This window comes from Dromiciops gliroides, chromosome 1 (assembly GCF_019393635.1).
Source record: "Dromiciops gliroides isolate mDroGli1 chromosome 1, mDroGli1.pri, whole genome shotgun sequence".
Taxonomy (NCBI): domain Eukaryota; kingdom Metazoa; phylum Chordata; class Mammalia; order Microbiotheria; family Microbiotheriidae; genus Dromiciops; species Dromiciops gliroides.
This window is the reverse complement of record NC_057861.1, coordinates 272,947,140-272,959,030: the sequence shown is the minus strand read 5'-3', so window position 1 is coordinate 272,959,030 and position 11,891 is coordinate 272,947,140. Positions and strand designations below refer to the sequence as shown.

The window sequence follows — 11,891 nt, the reverse complement described above, 5'->3', positions numbered from 1 at the left end:
TTTTTTAGTGAGGCAATTGGGGCTAAGTGACTTGCTCAGGGTCACACAGCTAGTAAGTGTTATGTGTCTGAGGCTGGATTTGAACTCAGATACTCCTGAATCCAGGGCCAGTCCACTGCGCCATCTAGCTGCCCCATCTCCCCCTATTTTATTTAAGGTTTTGATCTAAGCCTCCTCTGTTATCTAGGACTTAAGTCTTTGTAGTTTTTTAGAACCTGGCTATCTCTTTTTTTTAGGTATGGATTGGAATAGTTAGCTTCTGATGTTTCTTTCAACTCTGAAATTCTGTGGTTCTTAAAGATATCTACTATTGATATTGTAGTTTTTATTGATATCAATATAAGATATTGTCTTATGGGAAATACCGGCTCCACACTCACAGATCTTTGAAGTCACAGTGGGTGTGGGTTATATTAGATGGGTTACAGTTTATTTCCAGGTTCTTCATTGATCTCTCTAAGAGTTTTGAGACTGAGTCCAAAACTCCTTGCTGTCACTATGCTCCTGTGTTGGCACTCATTGTTCACTTTTCACTGGCAGTTTACTTGCAAACTAGAAGACTTTTAATTATTTTCCATTTATCCCTACTTTGTATATATTTGTTGGCCTGTGGTCTCCATTAGATTGTAACCTCCTTGAGCATAAGGACACTCTCTTGCCCCTTTTTGCATCCCTATAGCCTGTAGTAGGTGCTTAATAAAGTTTTCTTGAATTGAAGAACAAACTTAAGGTTTCTTTTATGAAATCCCACTCATTCTCAGATTTGTGTTTCCTAGGCAGAGGGGGATTAGGAGGTTCGGGCTGGAGGGGGAGGGGGAGAGGGAGAGAGAGAGAGAGAGAGAGAGGGAGAGAGGGAGAGAGAGAGAAGCTAGAAATTATGGGGTTAGACTAGATAATTTCTTGTTTGAAATAAAAAAAAATTACAATTACATTTTTTCTTTTTTCTTTCTTTTTTTTTTTTGGTGGGGCAAGGAGGGTTAAGTGACTTGCCCAGGGTCATACAGCTAGTAAGTGTCAAGTGTCTGAGGTCAGGTTTGAACTCAGGTCCTCCTGACTCCAGGGCCAGTGCTCTATCCACTGTGCCACCTAGCTACCCCAACATTCACTTTTTTTTTTATGAGGCAATTGGGGTTAAGTGACTTGCCCAGGGTCACACAGCTAGTAAGTGTTAAGTGTCTGAGGCCGCATTTGAACTCGGGTCGGTGCTCTATCCACTGCACCACCTAGCCGCCCCTCCTTTGCCCTTTTTAATGATCTCTTTTGGATATATACCTAGTAGAGGTATTGCTGAGTCAAAGAGTATGTGCAGTATTATGGCCTTTTGGGAGTGGTTAGACTAGATAATTTCTTTTGATGATGACTGCCTCGCGGAGCCCAAGATATAGCAGTGTCCTCGAGACTACATTTCCCATGGGGCAATTCTTTCGCCCTCTAGTTTCTCGGCAGTTGAAAAAGCTTCCTATGTGAGCCACTGCTCTGTATGGGAGGAAACCGAGGCACCAGCAGATGTTCTCTCGTTCGGGGCCCATTCTCTAGCTTGGGGAGAAGGCACTTGCTGGGCAGAGGCGGCCGGAGAGACACGCGATGGGGAGCCCGAGGCAGCTTCTGTGTGTGGTGGGAGCTGTCCTCCTCTGCAGCGTTGGGGGCGAGCTGCCCGGGGAGGGAAGCAATGACAGACCCATCATTGGTAAGAGGAGGGGGCTCTGGGCGTGTTTTGTGGTGGTGGTGTTGGCGCGCAGCCCTAAGGGTCCAGGACAGGAGAAGGAAGAAGGATCCTAGGAATTTTGTGAGACTGAGCTCCTCAGTCCAAGATCATCCTAGAAATCTCACAACCTCCAGGTTAAGATTACAATTTAAAAGGAACAGTGGAACTCCTCTATCATCGGCCTCTCCCACCCCTTAATTCAGCAAGGAGCAATACCTGACAGTGTGGACGCTGCTGAGTCAGCGTCTAGGTGATTGTGGGATAGCTTATTACCTGTTCGCTCCCTCTGGGATCAGTCTTGGGTGTCAAGACTTGGAAAGGCCGACTCCACGTTTCCTGGCTGAGTGTGTAGGAGCCCAGCATCATCACTCAAGAGTCACGTTGCTCCTACAGCAGCCTAATGAATGGTAGTCTTGGTTGATGTTGCAGATAATCTTGTGTAAGGCTCTGTGCCTGTTCAGGCTCATAGGATCCTCCTTGTGTAGCTGAAAGGGATTTCAGGGTCCATCTGTCACAACTCTTGTTTTACTGATGAGGTAACTGAAACTCAGGAAGTTTGGAACTTGCCCAGGAACTTGCCCACATTTAGGGTGGGTTTTGAATTCCTGACTTTAGTAGCTAGTCGTGCATTTTCTCTTGTGTCATACTGTTGGCTTTCGAAAATGTCAGGAAACTTTAATTTTCCTTATTTTAATGTCTTGTGAAGAAGACTTAGTTGTGATATGAAAAGTATTGGTGACATCACTAGCCCTGCCACTTGTTAGCTATGTGACCTTGAACAAGTAATTTAACTTCATATTTGAAGTTATTAATATAAGTAAAGTTATATTAATTTTGTTAAGGGCTAAAATTCTAGCTAGTCTGTCTAAAATATCTAATGAGTGGTCGCCAATAAATTATAAGTTTTAGCAAGAGTTAGACTTTTAAGCATTTATTAAGGAGAATAAGAATTTGGTAAAGAGAGAAAGAAAGGCCTAGATTTCTCTATCTATTAAAGGGAGAGCACATTTCTAGATCCCCTCTCCACCAGCGTCCTCAGGAAAAAGCCTCAGAGCAAGCGCCAGTCTCTTCCTTCCTCCTCCCACTAGCTGGCGTCACTTCCTGACGCCAAAGAAAAGACTCCTGGTCTTGCCCTCAAAGACCTTCACTTCATGGGTGGAACTCTTCTACAGTAAATCTCCAGCAGGTGGTGTTATTCCAATCGTTACATTTCATTAAATAAAATAATTAAATTAATGATAAAATGACTTTGTGAGTGAGGATTTTCCCCATCCGTTAGTTATAGATTTACCATAGTTATAAGTGATTTAATTAAGGTAATAATATATTAACTAAAAATTGTCTTTCATTATATTTAGATATTATTTTATTACAGTTATATAAGTACAACAGGTTAAGTCTCTTTTCTGACTAACTTTCCAATGTCAAGCATTAAGTAATATCACAAGATACAGTAGTCAGCAATACTATATTATAGAAATCATGAGTGATATGCTTGACAAGGAGTTCACGCAGTTCACCAGTGGCATGCTTGAATAATAGGAGGGGGTCATGCAGCATGACTATGACCCACCCTGTTGTCATCATAAGACTTTGATAAGAGTATTGGAAAATGCTGACATTATGGTCACATAGGCAGTTTCTCATATTTCCTAAGAATATGCTTTAATTGTAGAAGTGCAACTAATTAAGATTAATACTATATTATATAAGTGTAACTTTTGAATGGGTATATAAACCCATGGATTTTGTAACTCTGGGTCTTTCATGTCTAACCCCGGATGACCGTCTTTATTGGGGGACAAAACCTCTCTCAATAAACCTATTGGTTTTATTGTGAGACTAAAATTCTCTCAATAAACCTATTTGCTTCAGCCTGGAAACTTTGTTGTTTTTGTTCATCCATTGAACTTAGAAATTTTCCCGACAACTTCAATTTATTCATCTGTAAAGGGTGAGGATTGGGATAGAGAGCCCTCAAGTTCTCTTTTGTCTTGAAATTTATGATCCTATGATCAATCTTGTGACTTGGAAGTTGGACTCTTGTGATCTGAAATATACCTTAGCAGGTGATCATCACATCAAGAGTCATGTTGGTCTCATTTTACAGATGAGGCAATTTACACTCAGGAAGGTTGGGACTTGCCCAGGTCACAAAAATAAGCAATCTTCAGAGGTACACTGTGAAGTCCTGGTTTTAGGGGTCAGTGCATTTTCCCTTGTGTCATACTGTTGGCTTTAGGAAATATCAGAAAACAATCAGTGCCAGCATCATTTCCTTACCTGCCAGGCTTCTGCAATCAAACAACTAGGAAGTACTCTTAGTTCCCATGTCTAGAGATGAAGAATACTTCCCTAGAGGGACACAGATAGGACCAATGGGAGCTAGACACAAGGAGGTCACAAGGAGCTCCAGTAGAAAAAGGGTTAGGGCTCTTCTTGGAGGGTGCCAGGGAGAAACAAAGGCTGGCTGAGGAAGGTTTCCTCTTGGTTTTTATCTTTGACACACATAAACTTCCCCACAATATCCCCAGCATAGTTGGCACAGCAGGACTTCATACTTAATGGCAAGGTGTCTGTTTTTGTCAATGCTCATCTTGATCTTCAGAACTTTCACCTTGTGCTTCACCATACTGGACATTAATTGTAATTATGAGAGTTTCTGATATGCCAATGTCCTGGCCAGGCTGGGTGTAGGAGCTGACCTACTGGGACTATCCTAGGCTACCTTGGGCAGCCTGTAGAGCCTCAAGAGAAAAATGTGCTCAGTGACATTGAGGGAACTTCCTGAAAATGTCAGAAACCAATAACTCTGAGGACCTGACCCTGAGCCATCTCCCTCCTGTGCAAGCAAGGCCACAGATCCCCTACACTAAATGAGCAGAGGGACCCAGGCTACCCTGCTTCCTCCTCCCACTTCCTCTAGCTCCTCTGGCCCAGCCCAACCTGGTTTAAAATTTGGATCTGTTTGTTAAAGTTACTAGAGAGGCCTGAGAACTAGTAGAGTGTTAGCACTGGATGACACTAACCCATTCCCTTGGTAGAGAGCACTGATTGACCTTTCAGTAGTGGGAGTGGAACAAGAGTTTTCCTGATAGGGTGGATGAGGCACTGGACTTGGAGTCAGGGAAACTTGGGTCAAATCCACTTCAGACCCTTATTATGTGATCTGGGACAAGTCACTTTACTTCTCTGGAATACAGCTTCCTTATCTATGAAATGGTGGGGTTGGATTCAGTCTCTAAGGTTCCTCCCATCTCTAAATCTGTGTTCTTGTGATTCTTCCTTTGTGGTCCAAGACAACAGTGGGGCCTTTGGCCAATTACAATTCCTGTCAAGGCCTCAAGTTTTCATCCTTGAATTGACATTGGACTCGGTGATCTTTTTGACCACTCAAATCCTTAGGATTCTGTGAAGAAGGAAGTTGATGTCATTGATCAGCTCTTGGCCAAATTTGGACTTCACTTCATTGAGAATTAGTATTCTTAGAGTATTGACTTCTGAGGCACTGGTCTGACCCCTTACATAGCTTCTGATAACCCTCCTGGAAACTGCTATTTGGCACACTTGAGATTTTATGGACTTAGTTCTATGAATAAAAAGCAGTGGGATTTGCCCTTTTTATTTTCTTTTTAACCTGTGTTGCTGTAGCAAAAGAGGTTGTTGTTTGAAATAATTCCTTTTTCTTTTGGAATACTTGCAGGGATATTGGCACGACCTAACCACATGAAAAGTCTCCAAGGCTACGGAAAGTATTACATTGCTGCTTCATATGTACAATATCTGGAGTCGGCAGGTGCAAGGGTTGTGCCAATCAGGTAGAGTTTTTGCTATCTACCCTCTATAGAAAGTACAGTGCTTTGCTTCCAAAATTGAGGTGATCATGTTATGGTGGCTGTATTCGTGTGAGTAGTATCTATCCTTTTGGGGATTTCTTCTATTTTTTCATTAAGTACCTCTTCGGGATTTGGTAGGAGCCTCTATTTTTCATTTTCTTTCTTTCTTTCTTTCTTTTTTTTTTTCAGGACAATGAAGGTTAAGTGACTTGGCCAGGGTCACACAGCTAGTAAGTGTCAAGTGTCTGAGGCCAGATTTGAACTCAGGTCCTCCTAAATCCAGGGCCAGTGCTTTATCCACTATGTCACCTAGCTGCCTCCAATTTCTTCTATTTCAATAGTATATTTAATTTTGGCTATGAATATCATGGCCTAGGTTTTTTAACATGAAGTTTTCTTAGCTTCTACAACAGTGCAAGTAACAGAAATGGCTAGTAGGGCACACACATAGAGGAAACAGAAAAGGACTGAAATGTTACCATAGAAAGGACAAAAATTAAAAAGTAATTGGAATTTTATATAAAAAATTCATTTAAAATGGGACAAAAGAAGCTTCTTTTAAAAAACAAACACTCCTATAACATATTAGAAGAAAGGGATCATTCATTGAAAGAAGACACCGAAAATTTCCATATGATTTTTCAAATAAATCTTCGTAGCTTTTGCTTCCTTCCTAATCATGGCCCTGGGCAAGTCATGTTTTAACCTCAGTTTTTCTTCATATGTAAAATGAGGGGGTTGGACTTGATGACCTCCCAGATCATTTCCAGCTCTAAATCAATGGCCTAATAAGATGAAAAGACATTCATAAGATGAAAACTGGCTTTGTGATTGCATCTGACTTGGTAGGGGCTAAAGGATATTTTTTTTTGTTAAGGAATTAAAAAAGTTTCCCCATAAAAAGGGTTCTCTTATATTTGATTTGCCCCAGTGGTCTAAAATGTCCTAGAATGTCCCAGAATATTCTACTTGCTTAACATGTCTTCCACTGAATTCTGTATTATATCCCAGGCTTATATTATATTGCATTACCTTTATATCATTTTATGAGGATATGATATTCCAAGCAGAGTTAAACTGTTATATCCCATCTTTGCTATTGAAAATGCAGGATAGATTTTATTACAGTTTGTCAAAGCTTTGTAAATAATTTCTAGAAATCTGTCAGTCAGTTTCCCCTCCTTACCCTGCTACCTGCCCTGGGAAATAAACGTGTTCCTCAATTTATAGAATTAATGTGCTTTAAGAGAGATTTTAAAGTATAAATCCTATTACATTTTCCCATTAGTTTATATTAAAAATTGGAACTATGATCTCATTGGCAAAGCATTTAAAAAAAACAACCTATTTGGTTCAACTATGTTTCTTCCCCAATATAAGCACTCACAGCTAGTAGCCTTCACTTCTGATTATTAGTTCCAAAGATTTTGGATATATTTTACTAAAAACCCTAGTTCAGGTTATTACTGGGTTTTTTTGGGGGATCTTTGCTTAATATTTTACAAGGTCTTATTATGTAAGCTGCCATTATGAGGAGAGGACATATTATGTTCTGTACTTATACATATATGTATGCACAATGACACATATACATATTGTTAGGGGCTAAAATTCTAGCTAAACTGTCTAAACTATTTAATGAGTGGTCGCCAACAAATTATAAGCCTTAGCAAGAGTTAGACTTTTAAGCATTTATTAAGGAGAATAAGAATTTGATAAAGAGAGAGAAAGGCCTAGATTCCTATCTATTAAAGGGAGAGCACATTTCTAGCTCCGCTCTCCACCAGAGTCCCAAGGAAAGAGCGCGAGACTGAGCGCCAGTCTCTTCCTTCCTCCTCCCACTAGCTGGCGTCACTTCCTGATGCCAAAGAAAAGACTCCTGGTCTTGCCCTCAAAGACCTTCACTTCATGGGCAGAACTCTTCTACAGTAAGTCTCCAGCAGGTGGCGTCATTCCAATCGTTACAATATACATCCACACATATATACATATGAATGTCTAAGTGTGAAAAGTAGAATCTAACTAGGAACTCTTGAAGGGGAAATCCTGATCCATGACTCAGCAATCTGAAGCTCACAGGAAAGGGTGGAGTAAGGCCCCAAAAGGGTGTCCCCTGTTTAGCTGGCCTGGGCTCGGGGTGTGCCTGTTAACCGTGGTGACATATGCCCAGGATTTTCTGGAATAATCTGAATTACAACTATCATCTCCACAAGCTTTCAAAATGTCCTTTCAAAAAATCCATTGTTTTATAATTTACATAGTAGACAAATAGTGACTTGAGGGTCGGCAAAGATGGTAAAAAGAAACAAGGCACAAAAGACTACAGGATGAAGAAAAATTGAGATGACAGCTGCATGCGAGTCCCAATTCATATTATCTGTCTCTAGGTGAGTGGTCCATTTCTATGTGGTGAATGTGGTATGGTTAGGATAGTGTGGTGTGACAAAGCTAATATAAGCACCTACACAGTTGACTGTGTGTTTGACACCACTGTTGTCTACACCTTACAACGAAGTGGGATAGGAAGGAGGGAAGCCACACCCTGAAGGTCTGAGATATACCCAGCTTTGCTAAAGAGAAAATAGAATTCTGAATGGTAAGGCCAGGCTCAGGCCTGAAGATTGAAGATTCCATAGTCCTGGGACCTGTTATTCTCCAGAGTAAGTGTCCTGTATCCCAGTGTAAAGTCACAGTGTAGAGATGCTGACTTCACTAAATAATTCCAGTGCAGACCATCACAAGCAGCTAGACGACTTGCTTCAGACACACCATGTCAGAGAGCAGAAGCCAAATGTGAGAGATAGCTTTTGTTATGGGGACATTGGTTAGGGGGTTTGGGATAGGGGTAGGGGTTTGGGGTCTTTAGGAATTCCCCTTTAAAGAATTATACCCTGTTACACCCAAATCCAATAAAATAAGATAATAGTTTATTTAGGGGCTGGGGAAGGGAAACCAAGAGAGAAATCCTTGAAATTCTTTTCATGGGGAAAAAGCATGGCACAGAGCATGGCCCTGAGATACCAATCTCCTCAAGCAGGAGACAGGCAGATACTTTTATAGAGGACTGATGGGGGGGTGATCATTTGACTGTGGAAAGTTCCCTTATTGAATAGGGAGGACCATCCCCCACTGGTGGTGGCTGGGGGAATTGGGTGAGGGGTGGCTGTGGATCTCTCAAGCCAGGTCTCTGTTCTTCCTTCCACAAAGGCAGCAGCCATACCTAATCTTATCTCCCCAGGGGTGAGGGAGACTGGAATGAAGGGTGGTGGTCCTGGAGCTAGCTCAGTCCAGATTCCAGTGTCACTTACTCTTTAGGGGTGTCTGTCCTTTGGTTTAGTTTCTCAAGGAGAAGGTTCTTTGATGTACCCCAGAAAACTTTTGGGGTGGCCTGGGCCCATAACACTTTAAAGGTCAGAACTTGAAGTTCTCAATTTCTTGAGGATTAAAATCTAGAGAGGCAAACTTGGAAAAGTGAGAGAGGGAAGGTGCTTTTGTGTAGAGGGAGCTAGAAGCTAAAATAGAGGCCCTTTCCACATTCCTGGCCAGAGAGTAGGGAAGAAGTTTCCTTCTTCTCTTTTTTCCCTCTGCCCCTCCTTCCCTCCCTCCCTTCCTCCCTCTCTCTCTCCCTTCCTTCCATCTCCTTCTTACCATATAGGAAATCATACCTTTACCTGCAGGCACTCTCTCCAAAGGAATACAAATTTTTCTGCAGAAATTTCCTATGATTTATTGGGGTTTACCTGCAAGATGTCTTCTAAGGATCACTTCTTAAACCTAAACAACTCTAGGCCTCATTGAATGGACAACAATCTGTCCCAGCCCAGTCCTCATTTTACCATTGTTTGGCCTTAATAGCAATTGTATATCTTTTGGCCAAAAACCTTGAGGGTCCCCACTCCTTATCCCCCCCTCCCCCTTTATCTATTCTTTTTTTTTTAAAGTTAGGCAATTGGGGTTAAGTGACTTGCCCATGGTCACACAGCTAGTAAGTATTAAGTGTCTGAGGCCAGATTTGAACTCAGGTACTCCTGACTCCAGGGCCTGTGTTCTATCCACTGTGCTACCTAGCTGCCCCTATCTATTCTCCTTTCTTTGCCTCCAGGCTTACCCAGCCTTAATCACTGAATGGGCATTGCCTAGGCAAACTAAGACCTATGAAAGGCCTTAATTTAAAAGGCCAAGGTCTCCCATTGCATCCTGGGCCATCTCTGGTTGCCCTGATGTATATAATGCCACTGGGACCAGATGGCTCTGGAGGAGAGAGTGAGACTGGTGACCTTGTGCAGCCCTCCTCAGGTTAAAATCCAATTTACTGAAAGTTATGACATCACCTCCCCTATGTCAAGGTCCTCTTGGAGAATGAAGGACAAACAGCAAGTCAGCTCAAACAACACTTTCTGCAGGAAACATCTCCTGGTCCTTCCCATTGAAAGTGCCTTCCCTCTAATATTAGCCTTTGTCTACTTAGTATATATCTTATATGTACTGATATAGAAAATCACATAGTCTCTGATCTTGTGTATCTCAAACAGATCCCAGCCTTGCTGTGTTCCAAGCTGCAGCTGCAGCTCTGACCTTGTCTGTCTCAGACAGGCTCTGGCCTTGAGGTACCCTAGCTGGAATGACAAGCCTTCCTTAACTCTCCCTTAACGGTATCCCAGCTGCAACGCCAAGCCTCTCCTAACCACTAGGCCTCACTATGCATCCTTTGTTCAGTGAATAACTGACCTCATCTTCGTTTGATAAACTTGCCACTATACCACACCTACTCTTTTTGTATATAACCAGGTGGGCTACAAGGCTCGGGGCCCACTGTTGGAGGGACAAAATCCTCCCCTTGAGTCCGCTTGTAATAAACTCTCTCTCTCCACTTCGAGGACCTGGCTGAGTATTTTCTGTGTCAATTATGCCATAACAGTACATAGTTACTTGCATTTTGTTTCTCCAGTGTCTTGAGGAGACACCACATTTTTGTTCTTTCTTTGCATCCCCTGCAGTTAGCATAATGCAGTCTGACACATAGTAAGGCACTTAATCAAAATAATAGCTAGCATTTATATAGTGCTTACATTTAATGATAATAATGATAGGTAACACATATTTACTGTATGTCAGAGACTGTCAGACACTTTATAATTATTATCTTATTTGATCCTCACAACAACGCTGGGAGGTAAATGCCATTATTATCCCCATTTTAAAGTTGAGGAAACTGAGACAAAAAGAGGTTAAGTGACTTGTCCAGTGTCACACAGCACTGTTCTACCTAGCTGTCCTTATAAATTATTGTTGCTTGCCTGAAACATAGCTCTCTTTATTGCCATACTAAGGAAACTTTTAAAACATGTAGCTATATTATATATACAGAATACACATAATAAATTTCCAATAATAATAAAACATTCATGTAGTACCTTAAGCTATATAAAATGCTCTCTGAATAATACTCCTATGTGAGAGTTAGTGAAAGCATCATTAGCTTTATGTAACCTAGGAGGAAACTGAATCTCAGAGAAGTTACATGACTTATCTTGGATCACACAGCTGGTAAATATCATCCAGGATTTGAACCCAGACTTTCTGAGTCCAAATTCATTGCTTTTCCACCAAACTATGCTAGTCTTCATGTTTCTTCACAAAGCTTAACAAATATTAACATCAATATTCATAAAGATGATTTGCATGTGTGAATACACAGATAGCAAAGCAACAGATATGGTATTGGTCTAGTTTGGAAAAGAATACCTTCAGAACTCTGAAAGTGCAAAGGGGATAACAAACACCTGGGTCTGCAAAATGTTTTTTTTTTTATGCTTTACAATTATTTTTTACCTACATTTTTCATGATTGTACTTATCCCTCTCCCCTCTCTCTCTCTCTCTCTCTCACACACACATACACACACATATAGAGTACTGGAAAGAACACTAGGCTTGGATGACAAGACCTAGATTTGAGTCCTGGCACTGCCTTTTTGGCTTGGTAGCTATGTGACCTTAGGTAGCTACATGACCTCTTTTAGTCTTACTTTCCTCATCTGTAAAATGGGGATAAGGATAATATTGATGTTATTGATCTGCTTCTTTTTTTTGGGGGGGGGGTGAGGCAATTGGGGTTAAATGACTTACCCAGGGTCACACAGCCAGTAAGTGTCAAGTATCTGAGGCCAGATTTGAACTCAGGTACTCCTGAATCCAGGGCCAGTGCTTTATCCACTGCACCACCTAGCTGCCCCTGCTTCATATATTTTATATGAAATTATGTGAATCCACAAAGGGTTTGTGATTTCATTGAAATAGGAAACTCTTAGTGTGGGGAATCTTTTCTCCAATGTAAGTTACAACTTTTCT

General features: G+C 41.4%; 1 protein-coding gene across 1 annotated transcript in view; it reads left to right on the top strand.

Annotated features, from left to right (window-relative positions):
* Window positions 1-1,424: 1,424 nt before the first annotated feature.
* LOC122755570 (gamma-glutamyl hydrolase-like) overlaps window positions 1,425-11,891 on the top strand; it is a 31,861-nt gene continuing 21,394 nt past the window's right edge. Inside the window, exons 1-2 of the mRNA XM_044004223.1 lie at window positions 1,425-1,687; window positions 5,409-5,523. Of these exons, the coding sequence (XP_043860158.1) occupies window positions 1,585-1,687; window positions 5,409-5,523 (218 nt within the window). The 5' untranslated portion in view covers window positions 1,425-1,584. The remainder of the gene's footprint in view (window positions 1,688-5,408; window positions 5,524-11,891) is intronic.